The following is a 23,508-nucleotide window of genomic DNA, read 5'->3' on the forward strand; positions in this document are numbered from 1 at the left end:
GTCCTGCGGAGCGCTGGTGTGCTGGACGGCGACTGAAGGCGCCAGAGGACCCGTGGTGTCGAATTCATTATCGTCCGGGAAAAGCTGGCATGGTGGTAGGATGCTAAGGACGGGAGATAATGGAGGTAAGGCTGCTTTGATTATTTATAGAGGTTCTCTCTTGAGCTGATTGGATAGACGGTGTAATTACTGATGATGAACTGGCCGTGTTAATTATCTGTGCGCGCTCCTCCCGAAACTTGTTAATAAAACATCACTTGTTAAAGGGGCTTTCTTCCTTCAAGCTCTTAGCTCTGAAGATGTTGTGTTAGATTTGGTGTTACTCCTGCATTTACAGATGGCATCATTAGTACAGACATAGTGCGAGTCCTCTGCATCGCTACATCAGCTGCCCAGAATATAATCATTCTGTTAAGATAGATGCACACTCGCTGACTAATTATGAGCCATGCTGCTTGACAAATATTTACTAATGAGTATCCAAGCCTGTATCCTGTGTCCCCCATCTCCCATTATCTTTCATCTGCCAGAGCAAAGACTATGTTTAGGTGGGCAGCATGATACATGAATGACAATGAGGATGATGGGAATTATAATCACCCATCCCTCACTCTCTCTCTCTCTCTCTGTATCATTTGAGATGTTTTTTTTTTTACTGACTGTAGCAGAAGATGAGGTACTGTCATCCACAGATCGCATCTGTCGCACAGGACTCTGTCATCCTCAGAGACTTGTTCCTAATCAGTATTTCTGACAGATACACACATACAACTTTTCACAAACAGCAAATATACTTCATGAAAAATATTTATGAAAATATATAAATATAAATAGATAAAGTATATAAATTAATTATATATATCATTCAAATTTGACATATATTAAATAATGTTATATATTATTTAAATTATATATTTAAATAAATCTATTAAATATTTATACTACCTTTCTATACATCCAATCACACAAATAATACGATGCTCTAAGCAGATGGTCTGCATTCTTACACCTCCACAGTCACACATATTCTTGTGCTCATACATATGAATATATTAAAATACAAGCGCACACAAACCAAATGCATCTTAGGCTTACTGACACTCGGAGCCAAAGTAAGAGAATGCATTATAGAGGTGCTAATGTCTGCTTCACAATAAAACATCAAAACAGAAACTCATGCAACATAGATTAATGCTGAGACTAACTGCCTGCTCCTCCATTTCTCTCTCAGGTTCATGTGTTCGACCTCAACATTAACAAATATGAGGCTCTTTGCCAGCAAAAAGTCGTATCCAAGAAGACCAGGCTCTTGCACATTGAATTCAACCCTGTCCATCCCATCATCGTGGGCCATGTCACCAGCCTCAAGCTCTCTCCCAACCTCCGCAAGAAGCCTAAGGTAGGAGATGCACTCATATTATGCCTCCATTGAAACCACATGCTTAATCGATCAGTGCTGTTTCAATCACTACTGTGCTACATACTTCTTGTGCTGAATTGCTGTATCTGCATCTTTGTGACGGCTTCAGACATGAATTTACAGCACACACAGATCACCACTGCAGTTCAAAGAAAAATCATTTGTTACCAGAGGTATTGAACATCTCAATTTACTTACATTGGATGAAAATGTTTTGAAACCACATTAACATAGCATATTGAGCATAAATTCAAATATAATTGGCTTTGCTAGGCATTAAAACAGTAATTCAAGGGATCAATCAGACTGTACTGTGGGACAAATGCTTTTGAAACAAACTGATGCATAAATAAAAATGATCTGACTAAAGGTCTTTGAAGTTTTGCAGTGATTCCAGGGTAATTGTAGACGAATCTTACAAATTAAACGTTAAGCGTGTTATTGCTTACAGTTGTCCCTCTTTACAATTTTTCGTTGATCAGGTTGATCATTGGCTGAATCAGAGGTTTGAATGTACACTTCCAGTTGTCTCTGCACACCAATCTGGGATAAGAGAAAGAATTTCAGCAACCATAAAATTATACATTTCACCTTTCATTTTTAATGTACACTACTTCCGTTGTTTCCATTCTGCATCTAGAGAAACCAACCCACTGACTGATCATGTGTTGATACCTCAGCTTATGGTCAGATATAACAGTGGCAATACATAATTCAAATCTCTCACAGACAAGCTGCTGTCTGTCACAGCTCGACTTGTGAAATGTTTAATTTGTTATTTGGAGATCTCAGTCAGTGCCAGTGCTCAGTGTTGATGTGTTTTGTTAGTGACAGTCATTATATCTGATTGGCTGAATCAGATATAATGGTTCATTCCAATGACACACAGACAAGTGTCACAAGTTGAGTTGCACTAATGCTTTTGATTAGAAAGAAGCTGTATTATTGCTGCCATGGCTGTACTTATCTTAAGCAGAGAGAGAGAGTGCAATGTCTTTTAATATGACTGATGAGAGTCAGCCATGAAACACACTCACTGTCTCCTCGAGTAATTAATCACCAGCTTTCCACAACCTAATGTCATTATTGCCTCTGAAAGAGCACACTTACTACCCCGATGCAGTGGCTGATCTTAGATAAATTAATTTAAAACTGACATAGATTTCTGTTTTGCCTCATCAAGGGGATGATTTCCATCTTATATTAGTTTATTTAAAAGTGAAGTGTAAATTTCTGCACAAAACTGAACTGCAAAAATAATTATTGTTTCAAAAAATTTTTTTTCAATTGTTTGGACAAACTAGTGAATTTTGTATTGTGAGTGGACACTGATGAACACTGTCATGGTGTCCATTTTAGTGGACATGGGGAAAACATCTACTAAAAATGAGCTTTTTTTAGAAGACTCATTTCCACATAGGAGAAGAACAAATATGGCTCTGTATGTTTTTGCTCGGTGGAAAAACAGACAGGACTGAAAGGGTTGATCAAACAGATATGGGCCAATGCAGAAATTGTCAGAACTGCTAAATCAACCTATACTGCGTTTCCCAAAAACACTGTAAGCCTGAGTAAATTGTAGTGACCATTGATGCCTATGGTTTCTGTGAACATCCTGGGCTTACAATGCTTTTGGGAAACTCCACCTGGACTGATATATTGCCAGTTCTGAAGGCAAAACAGAACCATTTACATCGTTTGGGAAGTCATCCTTTTAACAGATTATTTATAATTGTCTCTGGCTATTTAAAACGAGGTAGGAGAAATTATTTTAAAAATACTTATTTTCATTTTATATATACAATTATTTAAATTATTTGATAAAATGTTTTTCCATTAGCAAAATCCAATACTTAAAAATAGTATCACAAAATAAAGGAAACAAAAACAACTTTTATAATACAGATTTTTATGAAGGACTGTGATGACATTGATTATTTAAGGCACTTGACCTTTGCAGGATTCCAGTTGCGCTAATGTGAGTATAGGTCAATGCTGGTTGAAGCCAGACATGTATACCTTTCTACAAGCTCTATGTTAAAGCAATGGCTGTGGGACCCATGGGGTGGCGTCTGAGACTAAAAACAGCATGTTCCAAACTCAATAGAAATGGTCAGCTGCTTTCCAGGTTAGGACACACACTACACCAACACACACATATCTCACCTCCCAGGAACCTTCGAAATGCTTTCTCCTTCCACCATGTCTCTCTGTGCCTGTGACTCATCAATCACAGTATCCATATTAATCCTGTAGCTAGCTCTCTTTTACAGACTGTTTTATATTCACTGCATAAATAGTCGGGTCAGTATTCTTTCCTGAGCCCTCAGTTTGCCGTCTCAGCTGCTGATTTATTTTCTAATCTACTTCGTTCCACAAATCTCAACAGTCAGCAACTTCTCAGAGAACTCTGCTGTTTTGAAGTTACAGGGGCACTGAATAAAGTTTAATTGCACAACACTGACTGCAATTACAATAAACATTAGAAGTCCTCTTGGAAAAGGAGCCACTTAATAGCAGTAAAATCTTCCTCTTCACTTACATAAGAACTCTGCTGATATACAATCATCTGCTACAGATGCCGCAGCCATTAGAAAATGAGACTCTGCATAACTTCTAACACGGTATTTATGCATATGTGAGTGTATCTACTGTACATACAGTACATAGGGCATCCCAAGTATGTTGCACGATATACCGGTAAAAAAAGGCATCAGGATACCCTGCTTGTAAAAACGGTATGATTCCTCATTTTACTAGTACCGGTACTTTAAGAATGCTAAACTTTATATATCCGCTCAGTGCAGGACTATTTAAACCTATTGACAATTTGGAGAGAATAAAAAACGTGCATGAATGAGAAAATAAAGTGTGGGAAGCGTAATAAACCTTGAAAAAGAACTCAGATTTCTGCAGAACTGCAGAATTGCTCTGACTGGGCCTTTACCAAATGTGGTTCTTCTTCTGAAGCCATGTTTGTTGACTTAAATTTGCTTTTGAGTTTGATATTGTGTTGGAACATGAAATTCCACTTTATCTTAAAGGAACACTCCACTATTTTTGAAAAAAAGGCTCATTTTCCAACTCCCCTAGAGTTAAACAGTAGAGTTTTACCGTTCCGTTTTCGAATCGATTCAGCCGATCTCCGGGTCTGGCGGTAGCACTTTTAGCTGTAGCTTAGCATAGATCGTTGAATCTGATTAGACCGTTAGCATCTCGCTCAAAAATAACCAAAGAGTTTCTATATTTTTCCTATTTAAAACTTGACTCTTCTGTAGTTACATCGTGTACTAAGACCAACAGAAAATGAAAAGTTGTGATTTTCTAGGCTGATATGGCTAGGAACTATACTCTCATTCCGGCGTAATAATCAAGGAACTTTGCTGCCATACCATGGGTGCAGCAGGCGCAATCATATTACGCAGCGCCTGAAAATAGTCCCCAGCACGCTCCCTGTGCAAGCAGGTGGTCACGTTGGTTATGTTGATGGAAGTTAGCCTATTTTCAGGCGCTGTGTAATATATTACTATTTGAATAATATCATATTACATATTACGATTAAAATCATAAAATACTATTTGAACTATCGATTTCAAAGATGCTAATCAGCACATGGTTAGCTAGCACAGTTCTGAACAGTTGTACACACATAAAAATTAAATATGGAATAACCCAAAAAAGTGTGCTTAATTGCAGAAAAAAAGGTGTTCGGTAGTGACTTTCACACACTGAGTTACACACAGATTTTTCTTTCGAACTTCACTTTTTAAAAGAATCAAAAATATATTTTGAAAAACAACAATGGAGAAAAAAAATACAAAAATTATTTCAATATAATTTTCATAAATTGAAATTTAGGGGTTAGGGTTCGGGACAGACACCTCCCAATTGAAAGTACCCAATAAATTATGATTTTACATATATGAAGCTTACTAATATTTTAAATATTATTGTGGGTTTCATTAGAGAATAGAAGGATCTTAGTAAACATCTAAGATTTGAATACTTAAATGCTTTTTAAATGTGTTTTTTGGTTGTGGGACAGCAGTTTGGACCAGTTCTGTAGAAAGGCCCATATATATATATATATATACTGTATATATTCCTCAGGTCCAGAATTTAAATTGTTGTCTAGAAATGTGACAGCAATCAAAAATAGTCTTACAGCATGGCTATAAGGTAGGTCATAACTTTACAAGATGTTAAAAAAAAGACCACGATTTTTATGGATATTTCAACGTATTTATTAAACGTTCATAATCTTTATTTACCATTTAATTTTCTCTGATATTCTCAAAAAAAAGGAAAGATGCTAGCATGTTATTAGTGTACCAGTCCCTCTGGCCCATTGCACAAGCAAACAACCACAATAAAACATGCATTTTGTATTCAAATTCCTCTTTCAGACACAAAGCAGCACAATTCAGCTCTTATTAAAATGTAATTCTTGCACTTGAGCTTTTATTTGTTTGCATGTTCATTAGCATAACACTGATTGCTAGCTGGTTAGCTGCAGGTGTGGGGTTTCACTGACACCGTCAGGCACTACTGAACGACTCAAAAGAGGGCATTGAGAGTCTCTTTACCTTTACATAAAACACTCAGGCAGAGTGGTACGGTATAAGAGAGCTCAGGTACAGTCCCAGCAGCCCACGCTCAGCCAACTCACTCCTCGTCCTCGAGTGTTTTTACATGACGCCTCAGTTACGCAGGTCTCTATGAATAGCATAGAAACATCTACGAAATCATGTTTTCAAAACACTATTACTTTGACAAACCATGTCACCAAATCTGTGATTGATCGCTGCAGACAGTACAAAATATAAACAGTGTTCCGTGTTTAATTTTTTCCCTCACGCCATAAGGAAGTACCTCTGCTCGTTCCTCTGATGTGCGTTCTCTAGAGTCAGCACCGGGACGCTCTCCTGGCTGGAGGGAACCTTGCATGCTTTGCAGAGAATCAGTATCAGAACCAGTATGAGAACAGCTACCAGGATGTTGCATGCTATGGCCACCACTGCGGCAGTGGACAGTCCTGTAGTAGAGATGGAGTCTTCAGGGCCGCATAGCTGCATCGCTGACAGAGATGGCCTTCTTCCCTCAGACCAGCTGTCAGCCCCAGAAGACACCGCTCTGATCTGTGACCCGTGAAGCTCAGCGCTTCAAAGCCCTGCTTGTTGATGTCATCATCACTCTGCTGTCATTATGTCACCCAGGGGTCCTCCTGATCGTCTGATCCTGTGTGAACAAGTGCATCCTACTTTTCACATCTCTTATGTTTACATATCAAGGACACACTGTGTTCCGGTGTTAGAGGAAGAATTTAAAACTGGATGATGGATCAAGAGTGAAGACTGATCTTTTTTTTTTTTGGTCTTAGGAGCTCTTATTTTAAACGACTGTACAACAAATCGCTGTCGTTCACTGCTGGACTTCTTTTTTCGTTGGCTCAACTTTGTTCTGAGACGTAGGTGGATTTGGACAGCAGGGGGGGGCTTTCTTTTGGATGAGGTCTTGAATGCAGTCACCACCATTAATCGTAGGCTTTCTTTCCTATGTGACAGAGAGAAGGGGCATATTTAAACAGGTATCACAATACTGTATTTCATAAAATCTGCAGGTTGAAACTGGATTGTGTGCCACACAATGTCGTCAGCTTTTTAATTTTGTTCCAGTTTTCTATTATAGGTGCCAGAAGCTCAGTGGCATTATTCACAGAGGAGTCAGTGGTGTGAGAAAGGAACTGCCTTAAAATCCCATTCTTTTCCTGGTGTGCTCAATGAAGCCTTCACAAGCCTCTGCCTGGTTACTGTCTGTCTCTGAAACTCCCCTCTGAATGCACAATGGATCTGGCATTGCTTTCAGACACATATACACACACACACACACACATATAAAGAAGACTATATGCTTATGCTCTAGTCTACCTGAAAAAAAAAAAACATTCTCAAGTCAGTCGTGGTAAAATAAATAACAAATATTATATGAGAGGATGTTTTGAGCCAGTATATGATTTCTCTTCTGTGTAGCTCATAGATTGTAGTGGGAAGTCCTAGCAGGCCCACTCCTCCACAGTTCAGCCGTGTAGAGAGGGGCACAGAAATCTGCACTGTGCAGTGAGTGCCTCTGAAGAGGGGCTCCTCCTCCACAAGCACATTTACACACATACAGCTACGTGAATAATTCATTCCCTTCACTTTAACTAAGTATTATATCAGAATCATATGGTCAAAGAAATGCAAATTCTGCCATCGTTTACTCTCCCTAATGTCATTCTTACAACTTTTGATCCCACTTTATATTAAGTGGCCTTAACTACTATGTACTTACATTTAACTTTAATTTTACATACGTTTTTACATTGCACTTATATTTGAAAAATATCTGCATGCAATTATATCTGTAATTACATTTATAATTACACTGTTGACCCATCCCTTACACCTTAACCCACCCATATCACCAAACCTGTCCCTAACCTTAGTTTTGCAATACAATATGAACACAATAAGTACATTTTACTTATTTTTTATGTAAGTACATAGTAGTTAAGGCCACTTAATATAAAGTGGGACCCAACTCTTTTTCTTTTATGAAATGGAAAATTAGATGTTTTGCTAGGATATATCAGGGGCCCAAGTATTATTTATTGTGTGGGGCCGCCCTCTGTGAAATCTCAGCCCTTCAGCAACAGCTGAAGACATGTGAATTGTGTCAAATTTCAGCAAGTTTGACACTGACGCAGAACGTTATTGCAGATGCACAAATGAAATTTAAGAGCTACAGTAGAGAGGACATATTTATAATAATATAAACTTATCATATGACTTATTGCAATACAGTCCAAATGTTGTGTGGACCACTTTTTGGTAGGATACATATTAAAATTCTGGCCAGTACCGACAAGCTGATAATTTGATATGTTATGATGTTAACTGATAAATGGCCAATTTAAAATTACTATTAATTTAATTATACATTTTCTGTTTGAATAGATTAAAAACAAAACTAAAATCTGCACAGTACGAAACAATAACAGTAACACAATAGGGACTGGTTGACAGTATCGAATTCTCAATTTGAATCGTTTCTCATAACTAAACATTATTTGTATTGTGCCTCCCCTCCAATAATCCGCAATAAGCTTTGTACTCTGTTATTTTTGATATGAAACAAAGTCTCAGCTTTCAAATTTGATCAATTCAAATAATAAAAAAAGAAAGAAATTCAATTTGGAGCTCTGTAATGTGGCGTGACAGACCGCTTCTCTTCATCTTCTCTTTACTGTTAGTTACAGCATGAAATAAACATTGTAAGGTATGTTGAACGATACATTACATAACTTGTACCATGTCTCATGTAATCACTGCTGAAAGACATTAGCAAAACAGCGTGTTATGACAGCTATTGATTAAATGTTTATATATCAAAAAACTAATTGGATTAGAAACAAAATTATCAGAAAATATTTTCACAAAGTTATTAGACCTATTAAAAAACGTCCTTATGTGCAATTTAAATGTTTGTATACAAGTCATTTGTTAATTTTAAACTTTAATATTTAACAAGCTGACAGGGCTCCCTTTATAGTTTATAGCAGTGATCCTCAAATCTGGCTCACGACATCCACTTTCCTGCAGAGTTTAGCTCTACCCTAATCAAAGACACCTGAGCTTGCCAATCAATGTCTTCAGGATAATTAGAAAATCACAGGGAGGTTTGTTTGATTATAGGGTTGGAGCTAAACTCTGCAGGAAAGTGGATCTCGTGAGCCAGATTTGAGGATCACTGGTTTATAGCATTAATAATTTTTTTCCCTTTAAAAAATGTACATGTTCTGTACTTCAGGTACCTGATATATTTAAATGAATTGATAGTAAAATCGAATAGTGAAATTTGTGTGGATACCCAGCCCTAATTAACAGTGCTAATAAATTATTGATGATGGCAAAGGTAATCTAAATGTAAAAATAGGGGAAATAAGCATTCATACACAAATATCCAATACTGACCAATATTAATGAATGAAAAAAAAAATCTTGAATAGAGTCATAGTGCATAGATAATCACTATGGTACTGATATACTATACATCCTTATTTTGGGAGGCCCTGGTCACTATATGCTTCCACTGAATCGGGAAAACGCATAGTGAACCTTCTTTAGAATATCCGTTTTTGTTTGACAGAAGTAAGGGCAACAAAAGGGCGAGTAAATGACAGAATTTTTGAGTGAACTATCCCTTTAAATGCACAAAAACAAACACATAAGTTAAGACCCACAAAGTCCATGCTTCCCTTCATGCCCCAGCAAACCCGTCTCAAATGAAAGTGTGTCTAAAGGGACATTGAGAAGATTAGAGCACTCTTCCACAAGGCCAATTTCCAACCAAAATGAGTCAACCTTCCGTCCAGTCACACAAGGAAGGAGAATAAAAGTGAGGTGCCAACAGCAGAGATGGAGACTCGCCAACATCTGCTGTTCTGGGGTTGGTTGTCATGCTAAAAAGCTGTCAGGGGCAAGTGTAACATACAATGTGTAATTACACAGGCCCCATAAAGAGTATGTTACAAAAGTGCTTGTCAACCATACACAATGATTTATACCCATAAACCCACCCTCGACATGCCTCACATATACTGCCAGCCAGCATATTAAAACCAAGATGCTTCGAGAGAATATAGCAGTACTATTCTGGGTGTCATTTGAGCGGAAGTGTGTACGTGTGTGTGCTGCCAGTGTTATCCTGAACTCATTTCGTTGCAAGTGGTGGGTGGCTTCCACAATAACTGCAAACCTCCTGAGAGTCTCCTAGCTGAGGTGACTCTTATTTATTAATATACCTAAAACTGCCTCTAGCCACTAAATAACAAAGGGCACTTTATTCCTAACCTCCTGTATCATAGGAGTTTGTTTGCTGAAATCAAACAAATTAATTGGGGAGCAACTTTACAATGCAAAACATACTTATGCAAAAAGGATGCTGGGAAATGAAATGGATAAAACACAGCTGTCCTTATACATGTATTTTTTCATTAGTCTGATGATTCACACAGCAGACATTAGGTCATATAAATTCTCTTTCAAGACACATCCAGGGCTCCAGACGAAAACAATGTTGTGCCATATAAATATCACTTTGTATTAAAGGAAAATGTTTGCCTTTTATAGATAGATGGCAGTTGTGTGTTTATAGGTAGTCATCTATCTATCTAATCAATATGTCCAATTAGATAGATAGATAGGCAGGCCTATATCACAGTAATGCTGATTGAATAATTCACACTTCTAACACACAAGCAAAGCTGAGAATTTTTTTTTTCTCAAAACGGTGCATAACAGTAATTTCTTTGCTAATTGGACATCACGGCTCACGCTGTGTACGTTGCTGTTTGTAGATAACTGCCATGCATGTGATATGCTATCTGACAAAACCACTCATGGATGCATGCAAAGTTCACCAGTCTTTCGCTATTAGCGACTAGATTTAATTATTGTCACATTTATGACAATTAGGTCCGTTCTAGAGTAGGTGCAGTCTAGAGCCCTGAATGACATCCCAACTCAATTCAGCGTCAAGCTGCAGAACAGGAAATAGATCTCCCCTTCGTTGTGGGCGAGCACAAATGCACACAGATTGTTACCCAGAACGGCAGCTCTCCAAAGCCAGATGGAAACTGCCATGGGCATGGTAGTGTGTGTGAGATATTAAATAAGACTTCATAATAATGCCTTACATTGCATGCAACATATTCAGCATGCAACGTCTTCCTATGTAGCTATTCATTTGGAATCATTTGTAGCTATTCGCTTGATTGTTATTATAGCTTGTAGTAAAGCCTTAGGCAGGGTGTGGGTTGTCTATTGTCAATCTGAGAGCTGTTCTAATCATTTCTTCTGCACTGTTTGAATTAGAAATCACGGTGAAGAGAACTTATTTCAGCATTAGAGAGCAAAAGGACTTATTGAGCTCTTTTGCATCAGTGAAAATTAATGGAGTACTGCTTGCTTAACGCAGGTGGCAAACAGACTACTCATCCGCACATTCATTAATAAGTCAGGGAGATGCATAAGTCGCATGATGCACTTTAACAGCTGGTGCTAGAAAGGCACGCAGGGAAGGAAACATGATGAATTGATGAAAAACATGAACTCATAAACCCAACTCATTAAATATACCAATAAACCACCCCACCAACTGCCGCAAATCTGGTGGCACCTGCGCCAACACTGTTCCAGAGCATTCAGTGTCCATTCAGTCATAGCGCCTTGACCACTGGGATTTAGCACTGCCATCAGATACAGCCATGAGGCAGAGCCAGAGTGGCACAGAGCTCATTCAGATCTCAATATATGACTGGGTAGCCATCCATTTGAGATGACTTTCAATGAGTCAGTCACCCTGTGCTGGGCCTGCTCTCTGATTTCTCCTCTCATAGGACACAACATCTGAACAGATGTGGGAATGGCAGGCAGCAGCCGCAGTCAAGGACTCTGGGCTTATGAGAAGTTCACAGACGTTAGCACCCTCAACTGAGCAGGAAAGCTCTGTCCAGGGCTGTGCAGTGTGATGTTTATATGCATATTGTGGTTCTGAAAGGAGAGCCATTTTGTGCATATTGTGGTATGTAAATATAAACAACAACAACAAAAAAGGCACTCCTCTCATAATTATTCATAAAAATTAAGTTGCATAAAGTGGCACATCTTTTAATTACTTATGCTAATTAACCTTATAGGACTGTTACCAATCATGAAAATATGCAGAGGTGGCACAGAAGCTGCATTTGAAGTGACATTTACAAAGCAAAAAATATATATATATTTGAAACTGTAAATAAAACAGATTTATGGAGTACAATTTTCAATCTTTCTACATCTATTTTATGTTTAATTCAATGTGTTACTTTGTAATTCAATGTTAATTATTTGTGAAATTTACTAGTAATTCAAAGCTATTATTTCAGTGTAGATGTATTTACGCCGACTACTAAATGTTGTCAGTTTAGAAAAAAATTAAATGATACTCTTTTTGTAAAACGATCTTTTTCCGAACTGTATTTGACATGAATGTCAATTTTTAAGTGATGAATGAACTGCACTACTTGGTTGTTTTCAGAGATGGTGACAGACTTGTGCTACAATTGTGTGGCCTGTGCTACAAACCTTTCAACCTCTGTAGCACCAGAGCTACGTGCAAAAAAGTTAATGTATAGCCCTGCTGTCACCATCATCAGGGAAGCTACTGCAATCAGTAATGGAGCCCTGACATTTAGAAAGAGGAACTAACAGAGAGATAGACGTAAAGCAAATGGCAAACAAAGTGAGGAAAGGGCAAAGCGTGACATTAAATGCAGCGTTATGGACTGCATCAAAATGCCACATCATAGCACTGTTGTTCTGCAGTAACCAACATCGTCTCCAAACACATTCTGTTTTGGCAGCACAGCCTCAAGGGTGGCGGTGGTATAAATAAGGCCCCCCAGCAGCACAATGAGAACCGGTTTAGAGGAGGTGGGTTTATAAAAGAGATTAAGAAATCGGTCATCATTTATTCACCCTCAAGTTGTTCCAAAGCTTTGTTTCTTTCTTCTGTGAACACAAAAGATGACATCTTGAAAAATGTTAGTAACCAATCAGCTGCAGGTAGCCAGTGACGTCCAAAGCATGGAAAAAACAAATACTATGGAAGTCAATGGCTACTAGGAAACAATTACTACTAAAATATTATCAGGAAAATATTAATTTGTGTTGAACTGACAGATTGACAGAAACTCGGGCTGTCAAATGAAGAGAATACATTTTTAATCTCATGATTTCCAGCTGGCATACTCTTGAGGGTCTACGGACCAGTTTGAAAGCCCCTGTATCAGAGTTCAGTTAATGTTCCTATCGCATAAAGAACTCCTTAATCATTATGCATGTGATTTAAAATTATGCCAGCAGTCCACTACAGAAATATTTGTCACATTTTTTTTTCTAACATTTGCACACTATGACTAAAGTTAATTTATAATAGCAATAATACGACTAAGAGGAAGTGTGACTTTTATCTGTGGAACACAATAGATTTGAACACAAACGTTTTGGACCCCATTGAATGGACAAAAGCAATGTAAATGTTTTCAAAATATCTTTGTGTTCCGACGTGAGAATGAATAATGCTCATCTTGACAGTATTTGAAGTCTTGCCTAACCAAACCTGCGGTCTGAGACGCGTTCATTCAGATTCAAAATATCTTTGTGTTCCGACGTGAGAATGAATAAATAATGCTCATCTTGACAGTATTTGAAGTCTTGCCTAACCAAACCTGCGGTCTGAGACGCGTTCATTCAGGACGTGTTCTTGCTTTTAGAATCTTCTAGACACAGAGTAAGCGAGTGGAACTGACCGCGCGAGTCTCGACACTCGCTTTTGAAAGTTGAACTACATTAAACGACGCGAGAGGCGACGGTGAGACGCGCGTGTAGCCTATATTGAAAATAATTATTAAAAAAATAGTAACAAACAGAACGAGTCCTCTGTGGGTGTCCCGCCACTGATTTTTTATAAGCGATTACCTGTAAAAGATCTCGCGCAAAAATACCTTCTACATTTACGTTGAAAGCGAACCTTTTAAAAGCGGTATCACTGGAGACGAACGATCAGAAAAGAATGCGCAAAAACACATTAAACCAAAAAAGCAAGTCAAAATAGCAACCCGAAACTTCCCTCAGTTCACATCAACACTCCTCCGTTCATCATGGCGCAAATAAGCACTTTAAAGACTTACCCGACAAACACACGCGTGATTTCAGAGGGGTACAGCACTCCACACAGCAGCTGTCTGCATGTGATGGTCCACGAGTGTGAGAACCGCAGCAGCTGCCCTACATTTACGTTGAAAGCGAACCTTTTAAAAGCGGTATCACTGGAGAAGAACGATCAGAAAAGAATGCGCAAGTCAAAATAGCAACCCGAAACTTCCCTCAGTTCACATCAACACTCCTCCGTTCATCATGGCGCAAATAAGCACTTTAAAGACTTACCCGACAAACACACGCGTGATTTCAGAGGGGTACAGCACTCCACACACAGCAGCTGTCTGCATGTGATGGTCCACGAGTGTGAGAACCGCAGCAGCTGCAGATGAGCTCAGTGACGATACAGCGGCAATCCCTAAACACGGGACGCACGAGGATATTGTAATAAACCTCTTTTATCTTAAAGAGGTTCAATCAAATTAATGGAGGCCAGAGGGTATATCACAACACTAGGATTTTATAGAAAATTATCACTTTATTTGACAATTATACATAGAAAAATATAACCGTTATGTAAAGAGACATTTAAATAAGTCCAACGAACATTTCACTCCGTACCCTTTACACTAAAATGTAAAGAGACATTAGTGTGCAAAATTGCAGCGCCGAAAACGGAATAAATCATTTTGCACAGCTTTCTTTATAAACTGGACCAGCTTGATAGTCAACACTACCCGTTGAGGTCGTAATGAAATTCTGAAAGTTTCAATTGGATAAAAAATTAAATACAAAATCCTTGATCCCATGATATTACTAAGTATGCCGGATCCCACACTGAATAATTGCTATATTCTAACATTAACAACAAAATACTGTGGAAACACGGTACAGTGTTGGTAACAGATTAAACCATGGTACTGATTAGTAGATACCCATTAGTTAGCCTATATACGGGTTTAATTCACAGAACCCAGAATCCCAATTGACATGAGCCTATTTTGTTCTTTTTTCTATTTTATGATTTTTAACCTCTTTAGTCATTTCAACATTCAAATTCTCCATGGGCATTTGAATAAAGACACAAAAGTGTCAAGAATATCGCATGTCTGGAAAACAACTGATAACTCATCTGATAAACCTCAGCCTAACTGTATTCACTGAGGTCATTAGGAAAAAGAAAGCTAGTTGGGCGTGACACGAGCTGTTCTCAAGATCTCCTGTAACTGGATGTGCCAGTGCTAATGATCACGCTCACATACGACTAATCACATGAAGATTGGTTCTTTGTAGATCTTTTATTCTTACGGAACTAAGACGAAGAAATGCCATGTTTCTTCCTCTCTCTGTCAATAGGTTCTGCGTTCATCTAGTTGGTCAACAGATGTATTATGGTGGAATTGATCGTTATGAGCAGAATAGATGTGAGATCACGCACAGATAGTCAGACGTCCTTAAATCCAAGCCATACTATTGGAAAAAAGTTTATGCACAACTGTAACCAAGTGTGTAGGACCAGTCTGACTGTTTCACAGGATAAGTGAAAAATATTTATCTCAAAATCAATGTGCCTTTTATGTCATGCACAAGCAAGTAACTTGCCTCCCCCTAGCGGTGATGCTAAACAAATACATCGGAGAATGTACTGTTGGGAGTATCATAACAGAGAACGACACCACAAATAGACAAAAAAAGAAATATTTATTTCATGATAGACCTCAGTTTTCAAATAACTGTCTATTCAAAAATTGTACACAATTTCTTTTTTTTTTAAAGATTTTTTTTTCAGGATTCACGGACAGCAGTTGTAATATATATATATATGACCACATGCAATGGGGTTTTTTGTCCACTACACAAACAGGTACTAAGCCCCTAAGCCAGCGCTACCTTGACCTGAGCTGCACTCTTCCATCACTAAACGACACCACAAATAGACAAAAAAAGAAATATTTATTTCATGATAGACCTCAGTTTTCAAATAACTGTCTATTCAAAAATTGTACACAATTTCTTTTTTTTTTTAAGATTTTTTTTTCAGGATTCACGGACAGCAGTTGTAATATATATATATATGACCACATGCAATGGGGTTTTTTGTCCACTACACAAACAGGTACTAAGCCCCTAAGCCAGCGCTACCTTGACCTGAGCTGCACTCTTCCATCACTACAGACAGCTGTACTCAAGCCTGGAGCATGGCTAAAAACACGTCCGATGCTTTATTGCAGTCTAGCACTCTCCCACCTCGATTTATGGGTTCAATTTCTGATGGCCGACAACAGCAAAAGGTTTTTCTCCAAGGACTGTATGAGGGACACATCCATGCACTTACGGAGTTTACAGGAATTTTTCAATATCAGACTTTGAGGGACCACTGTGTGAAGGATTTTACTTTTTTTCTTTTCTTCCAGAGGTAAAAATAAGGACATAAAAAAAATATATAAAAAAAATTTGATGTCCATGTCTGGAGTGTGGTGTCCTGTGTTACAAGGTCTCTGGACATATAAAGTGCACTTGATGGCTGAGGTTCTTCAGCAGTGGGTCTCCTCATCCACAACAGCAAAAAAGAAAATTCTGCCCTAACTCAGGGATATGTAGCACTGTAGCACCAGTTGTGTCCACCAGTAAGGCAAGATACTGTAATGTGGCAGGCTGTATACGAGAAACGTGGAATGGCAAAATGTATGTGCTTGTAGAAGACAAGAAAAGAAAAATCTCACAAAAACCTCTGGGTATTCATGAAAATCAGTGCACAGAACAGCATTCGGTTTTCCCTTTTCAGTCCAAATTTGGACCACTGAGAACATGGAAATAAATGCTCATCACAGAAACAGCATTCACTGAACCTCTTCCTGAAACTCCATTGCACTTTTACATCCTCTTGAAGCAAGAGGAAGATATGATGGTGCTCGTATCCTTCATTGTCCAAGTAAGCTAAAGCACTTCCAGCCATGACCGAATGCTTTTGGTTAGCTGCCCCTTCATTCCAGTGAGATGACAAGCAGATCTGGTCACCTGCTCATTCCAGTTCAAGAAATGTTCAGTCTCTTTTATGGTCTTCTGGTTGAGCAGCATCCGGCTGAATTGGCGGATAGGCCCATGAGAGTGCACCGCTAGAGAACGGAGTTAACGCTGCAGCTATATAAACTAGACTCTGTTGGGAGTGAAGAGCATGTACGAAAAGGCACCGTATTTCTGGACAGGGCAGATGTACGAATGTGTATGTGCAAGATGAGTCTGAATCCATTTCTTTACCTCCACCTCTAAAGGCATTACCATTTACTAAAGGCAAATTCTCTCTGTAAAGAAATGCAAAGTGCATCTTTTCTGCTCACATATATTCTTTGTGCTGCTGTTGAACAAATGTTCAACACTGCATTTTAATCATAGATATATCTCTTTAATAAATTATATTTATATATAATTTTATACATCCCCACCCCCCATTATACCCCTCTGGCCTGCAGCGCAACTTACAGGTATTACTGTATAAACTTAAAGCCATGCTTGTCCTTTGGCCACTTCAAGGCAAAGTTCTGCTCGGTTCTGTTTCCTCCGCTGAGAACGAACAGACTCAGAGCAGTTTTCGTCAAAGAGATCACACAGACATTCCGAGAAAGTTGGGGGGGGGAGCATACGAAAGGAGACAGAAGTACAAATATTCATTGTAAAATATGTTTCCAGCGAAAAGTCTTCCATGAGATGTTGCCATGGAAACCAAAGAGTCCTCTCAGAGGGCTGTGGATTTTATTGGATGATCTGTGACCCCAGAGTATCACTGCACCCCCTCCTCATCGACGTACGTCGAGGGAAACCATCCAATCTGAATGGAAAATAATGGAATATATTGCTCACATTTTAATATTTGAAGCTTAATTTCAGATCATTTGCTTGCTTTATTACCCTGCCGTTGGCCTCTCCTTTCCACCAGCCTTGGTCTCCACCAATCTTGCTGTAGATCTTGACGATATCCCCTTCTCGCAGGGACAGCTCTCTCATGTCTCGAGCAGCAAAGTTGTATCGCGCCACAGCTGTGCTGACTACCCTGGGTGTGAATACTGTTCAAGGCCAGCAACATCCCAAGGTTAGTGCATGCAAAATGATGACGAGTCCCATTAAATGCTTAAACAACAGATTTATTGACACTTCATGATATTGTGAGCTAGATGTAAATGAATGAAAGCTTGTGACTAATAATGGTCTACTAGTGGGTTATTTTCACAAGTACTTTATGATTTTAAAGCACTAATGGAGCAACAGTGAGACTGATGAAAACACAACCAGGAAGACATGTTGATGGGAAGATGAAGGGCTGAAAGTGAAGAGGAATTTGGGAAGGCAGCATGGATGATGCAAGAGCACGAACAAGCAAGAAGCACAGTACCTGACCAGAAGGGAGCAGAGCTTTGAGAGGAGAAGTTGAGGCCCTGAGGACTGAGGAAGGAGAAGTTGTAGGAAGCACAGGTGGCTGCTGAGACAGTATGAGGATAGAGAGAGCGCCAACAAATAAAAGAGGAAGGGCACAACAGAATTAGAGGGTAAAAAAAAAAGTTCAAGGACATGGTTGCAGAGTCAGCAAGGTATTTGTATGTGCGTGTGAGAGAATAGGCGTTTTCTGTGAAAATGTAAGTAGAATTCTGACAGTCACAATCAAAATTCATTTTTTTCAACATAAAAAATACTACATTTCAGAAGGTTGGAGTTAGTAAGTTTTAACACATTAACTTGATTGATTTTAAATTGATTAAAATGACACATTAAATTGATTAAAGGCCAGACACAAGAACAGTTTTCCTCCAGGCCATATCCCACCTGAACAACACATAACACACCTCAGGACTATACATCTGTAAATAACTCATCAAAACTTTGATCTGTAAATAGCACATATGCACATTCACATTTCTGTCTAGTGACATTTTTTTCTCTATATTTTATTACTATATTGTTATTTATAACTTATTGTATATTCTCTTTATTATTAGTGTTTTTATTACCTTAAATTATATGTATGTCTGCACTATGTTTGTACTTTCTGTACTGGAAGCTCCTGACACTAAGACGAATTCCTTGTGTGTATAAACACACTTGGCAATAATCTTTCTGATTCTGATTAAAAGTAACAGTAAAGTTGTGTATTTTAAAATTTTTATTATTTTGACATTTTAATTCATCAAAAAAATTCTGGAAAATTGTATCACTGATTCCACAAAAATATTAAGCAGCACAACTGTTTTCAAAATGTATTATAAGAATAAATGTTTTTGAGCACCAAATCAGCATATTAGAATGATTTCTGAAGGATCATGTGACACTGAAGACTGGAGTAATGGCTACTGAAAATTCAGCTTTGCCATCACAGAAATAATTTACATTTTAAAATTGATAAAAAAAAAAAAAGTTATTTAAAATTGTATTAAGATTCACAAGTCAAAAGTCAAAAAGAGCTTTATTGACAATTATGTTTGCACATAATTTTTTTTTTTTTTTTGGTGACAGAAGCTTTCAGTAAACACAGACAACACAGATAATTAAAAATAAAAATAAAAATATTTTTATTGCACAATGGGGAGAGCATTTAACTGCTCATGAGGTAGATTGCCTGGGGGAAGAAATTTTTCTTGTGCCTGGCTGTCCTGGTGTTCGGTGCTCTGTAACACCAACCAGACGGCAAGAGTTCAAAAAGGAGATGGCTTGGATGTGAGGGATCCGGAGTGATTTTCTGAGCCCTTTTCCTCACTCTGGATGTATACAGTTCTTGAAGGGTAGACAGGGGATCACAAATAATCCTTTTAGCAGTCCAAACCATCCTCTGTAGTCTTCTAATGTCTGTTTCTGTAGCCGAGCCAAACCAGACAGATATTGAAGTGCTCAGGACAGACTCAATGACGGCTGAGTGGAACTGTGTGAGCAGCTCCTGTGGCAGGCTGAACTTCCTCAGCTGGCCTTTTTCACAGTGGAGTCAATGTGACTGTCCCACTTCAGGTCCCGAGAGATGGTGGTGCCCAGGAACCCGAATGACTCCACTGCTGCCACAGTGCTGTTCATGATGGTGAGTGGGGGAGTGCGGGGGGGTTTCTCCTAAACTCCACAATCATCTCCACAGTTTTGAGCGTATTCAGCTCCAGGTTGTTAAGACTGCAACAGACAACCAGCTGCTCAACCTCTTGTCTATAAGCAGACTCTTCACTGTCCTGGATGAGGCAGATGACTGTAGTGTCGTCCGCAAACTTCAGAAGCTTGACAGAGGGGTCAGTAGAGGTGCAGCTGTTGGTGTACAGGGAGAAGAGCAGTGGGGAGAGAACACATCCCTGAGGGGCACCAGTGCTGATGGTGTGGCGGTTTGACATTAATTTCCCCAGTCTCACTAGCTGTTGCTGTCTCAACTATGCAGCTCCTATGTCTTTGAATGGGGAAACATCAAATTCTCTAAAACTGTTCGCTAAGCTTACGATTAAATTTCATATTTGAAATCACCAACGAAATCTGACAACAACTGTCTCATAAATGTTTATTTATTTATTTATTTGTTAAAAAAGCTTTTTTTCCAGGATAGAACAGCCAGTTCGCATGTGCAGTCCTAAGCACACGTCTCCAGAACGCTGACTGTTTCTATAGCAACCAGGACTTCTAACGGCACCTGCAGTGATGCAATGACTTATACCGATTATAGATTATCTCTTTTATTCAGAAGGTGGGCCTTCCGTCGATAGAGCGGCCATATTGAGCATTGCATTTTTGCCCATTCAAAACTATACAAGTGACATGTCTTGGGTATTCTATAGTGTTTGGTTTGGTCTGGAGGAGTGTTGGGATGATGGTGTTGAAGGCCGAACTGATGTCCACGAACAGGATCCGCACATAGGTCCCTGGTTTGTCTAGATTTTGTAGGATATAATGCAGTCTCATGTTGACTGCATCATCCATGGACCTGTTTGCTCGGTAAGCAAACTGCAGGGGGTCCAGTAAGGGTCTAGTGATGTCCTTAAGATAAGCCAACACCAGTCTCTCAAATGACTTCATGACCACAGATGTTAAGGCAACAGGTCTGTAGCCATTCAGTCCTGTGATTTTGGGTTTCATTGGAATGGGGATGATGGTGGAGCATTTGAAGCAGGAAGTGACTTCGCACAGCTCCAGTGATCTGTTGAAGATCTGTGAAAAGATGTGGACCAGCTGGTCAGCACAGGTTTTTAGACAGGGTGGTGAAACACCGTCTAGGCCTGGTGCTTTCCTTCTCTTTTGTTTCCTGAAGATTTGAAACACATTATCTTCACTGATCTGGAGTGCAGGAGGGGGGGGGAGAGGGGAGTTGATGGAGGTGTTAATGTTTGTGTAGAGAGATGGTCAGAACGGGTGTGGGTGTGAGACAGAGAGTTTCAAATCTACAGTAAAACTCATTCAGGTCTTCTGCAAATTGTTGATTCGCCTCAGTGCTGGGGGATGGTGTCTTGTAGTTTGTAATGTCTTTCAGGCCTTTCCACACTGAAGCAATAATATTCCACAGTGTTTCAGCTTTTCCTGTATATTTAATTAAATAAATGTAGCCTTGATTAGCAAAAGAGACTTAATTAAAAAACATTTTAAAAAATTCTTGCCGACCCCAATCGTTTAAACAGTAGTGAATGTGTATCAGCCTTCGGTTACCTTCATTGTCTGGAAAAGAACAGTGAATATTCAGTGTCCTTTTCTGTTCAATGGAAAATCTAAGTCTCACAAGTTTGAAACAACATCAGTGTGAGAGAATGAAAAAATTTGGTTGAATGGCTCCTTTAAGTAGCTCTTGTGTTGGATATGGAGATCTTCAAGCCTTGCATATTCTTAGCCCCTCACAAACAGACATTGTCTTTACGCACTTACATAAAAATATCAGTGAACACCAGTTAAGCTTGACTGGAAATGAACAAAGGCACATCATTTTTAATACATCTAATGAAGCATCTGTTTATTGGAACCTATTCAGCTGGTTGAGCAAAACTTGGCCCCAGGAGTCAGAAGTCTCAGTCAGGCCTCAGCCTCAGCCAGAGTGGGCGGCTCCTTGACAACCAAGCCAATGATGACTGACAGTTGAAATACCAGGAGGCGGGGCATACAGAATGTGAGGGCGGGACCAGCTGGCAGGGTTTGTTTGTTCAGACTTCCAGAGCGTGTCCAAAGATTGTGTAAGGCTGCTGGCCAGACTGGTGGGGGCTCAATAAAAAATTTGTGCCAGAAAAAGCAAGAAAGCAGAAGAGTGAAAATAAAAAAGGGAGAGAGAAAGGGAGCTGAAGAAAAAGAGAGATATAAAGCTGCAGAGGATTATGGCAGCAAATGTTTACCTGGTGAGCGGGTATTGGAGCGAGAACTCGAGCGTTCCCTGGATTTGTAAGGGTATCGTAATGTTGTGTCCAACAGCTTAAAGCTCTCTTTCAGTGAATGACTCTGATAATACTCCACAAGCTCCTGTAACAAAGAAACATATCTAAAGTTACTTACAGCACTTTGATGTTCCAGATGTTTTCATCTTTATCAAGATACTGTGAAACTGTAACTGCATTTCCAGAAGAAATATCCGTATTTGCAAGGAAAAAAGTTATAGTTTTAGGTAGGCTTAGATTAGGCTTTGGTTCTGTGTAAGCGAAATGCAACAACAATGCTAAATTAGCATCACACAGCTGTGCAGCGTATGGCTACAGACAGACAAAAAACGAATTCAAGAAAGAAGACCAATCACAATTTAGTATGCAAATATTCCAATGACATTATCACTGTTTGTAGATTTTTATTTATACACAAAATCATTACTGTTCAAAAGTTTGGTCAGTATGATTTTTTACAAATATGTTTTGTCTCTTATGGTCACCGAGGCTGCATTTACTTAATTAAAAAAAAAAACAGCAAATAATATTGTGAAATATTACTATTTAAAATAACTGTTTTATATTTCAATGTATTTTATTTCTGTGATCGCAAAGCTAAATTTCCAGCAGCCATTACTCCAGTCTTCAGTATCACATGATGATGCTCTTGATGCTCAAGAAACATTTCTTAAGTATCACAGGTATATTTGTACCGATAGCCAAAAATACATTGTATAGGTCAAAATTATTGATATTTCTTTTATGCCAAAAATCATTAGGATATTAAGTAAAGATCATGTTCCATGAAGATATTTTGTAAATTGCCTACTATAAATATATTCAAACTTAATTTTTGATTAGTAATATGCATTGCTAAAAACTTCATTTGGACAACTTTAAAGGCGATTTTCTCAATATTTAGATTTTTTTGTACCCTCAGATTCCAGATATTCAAATAGTTGTATCTCGGCCAAATATTGTCCTATCCCAACAAACCATACATCAA

The 23,508-nt window shown here is 38.7% G+C and overlaps 1 protein-coding gene and 1 pseudogene across 1 annotated transcript in view; one reads left to right on the plus strand and one right to left on the minus strand.

Annotated features, from left to right (window-relative positions):
• The window catches only part of LOC107566202 (dynein intermediate chain 1, axonemal-like), a 12,584-nt pseudogene extending 6,095 nt beyond the window's left edge, over positions 1-6,489 (plus strand).
• A 9,629-nt stretch (positions 6,490-16,118) lies between these two features.
• LOC107566203 (guanine nucleotide exchange factor VAV2-like) overlaps positions 16,119-23,508 on the minus strand; it is a 31,103-nt gene continuing 23,713 nt past the window's right edge. Inside the window, exons 23-26 of the mRNA XM_016251573.1 lie at positions 22,482-22,605; positions 18,548-18,631; positions 18,067-18,221; positions 16,119-17,986 (exon numbers count right to left, since the gene is read on the minus strand). Coding sequence (XP_016107059.1) covers positions 17,939-17,986; positions 18,067-18,221; positions 18,548-18,631; positions 22,482-22,605 — 411 coding nt within the window. The 3' untranslated portion in view covers positions 16,119-17,938. The remainder of the gene's footprint in view (positions 17,987-18,066; positions 18,222-18,547; positions 18,632-22,481; positions 22,606-23,508) is intronic.

Source organism: Sinocyclocheilus grahami, unplaced genomic scaffold (assembly GCF_001515645.1).
Source record: "Sinocyclocheilus grahami isolate Dianchi unplaced genomic scaffold, SAMN03320097.WGS_v1.1 scaffold1057.1, whole genome shotgun sequence".
Lineage (NCBI taxonomy): Eukaryota > Metazoa > Chordata > Actinopteri > Cypriniformes > Cyprinidae > Sinocyclocheilus > Sinocyclocheilus grahami.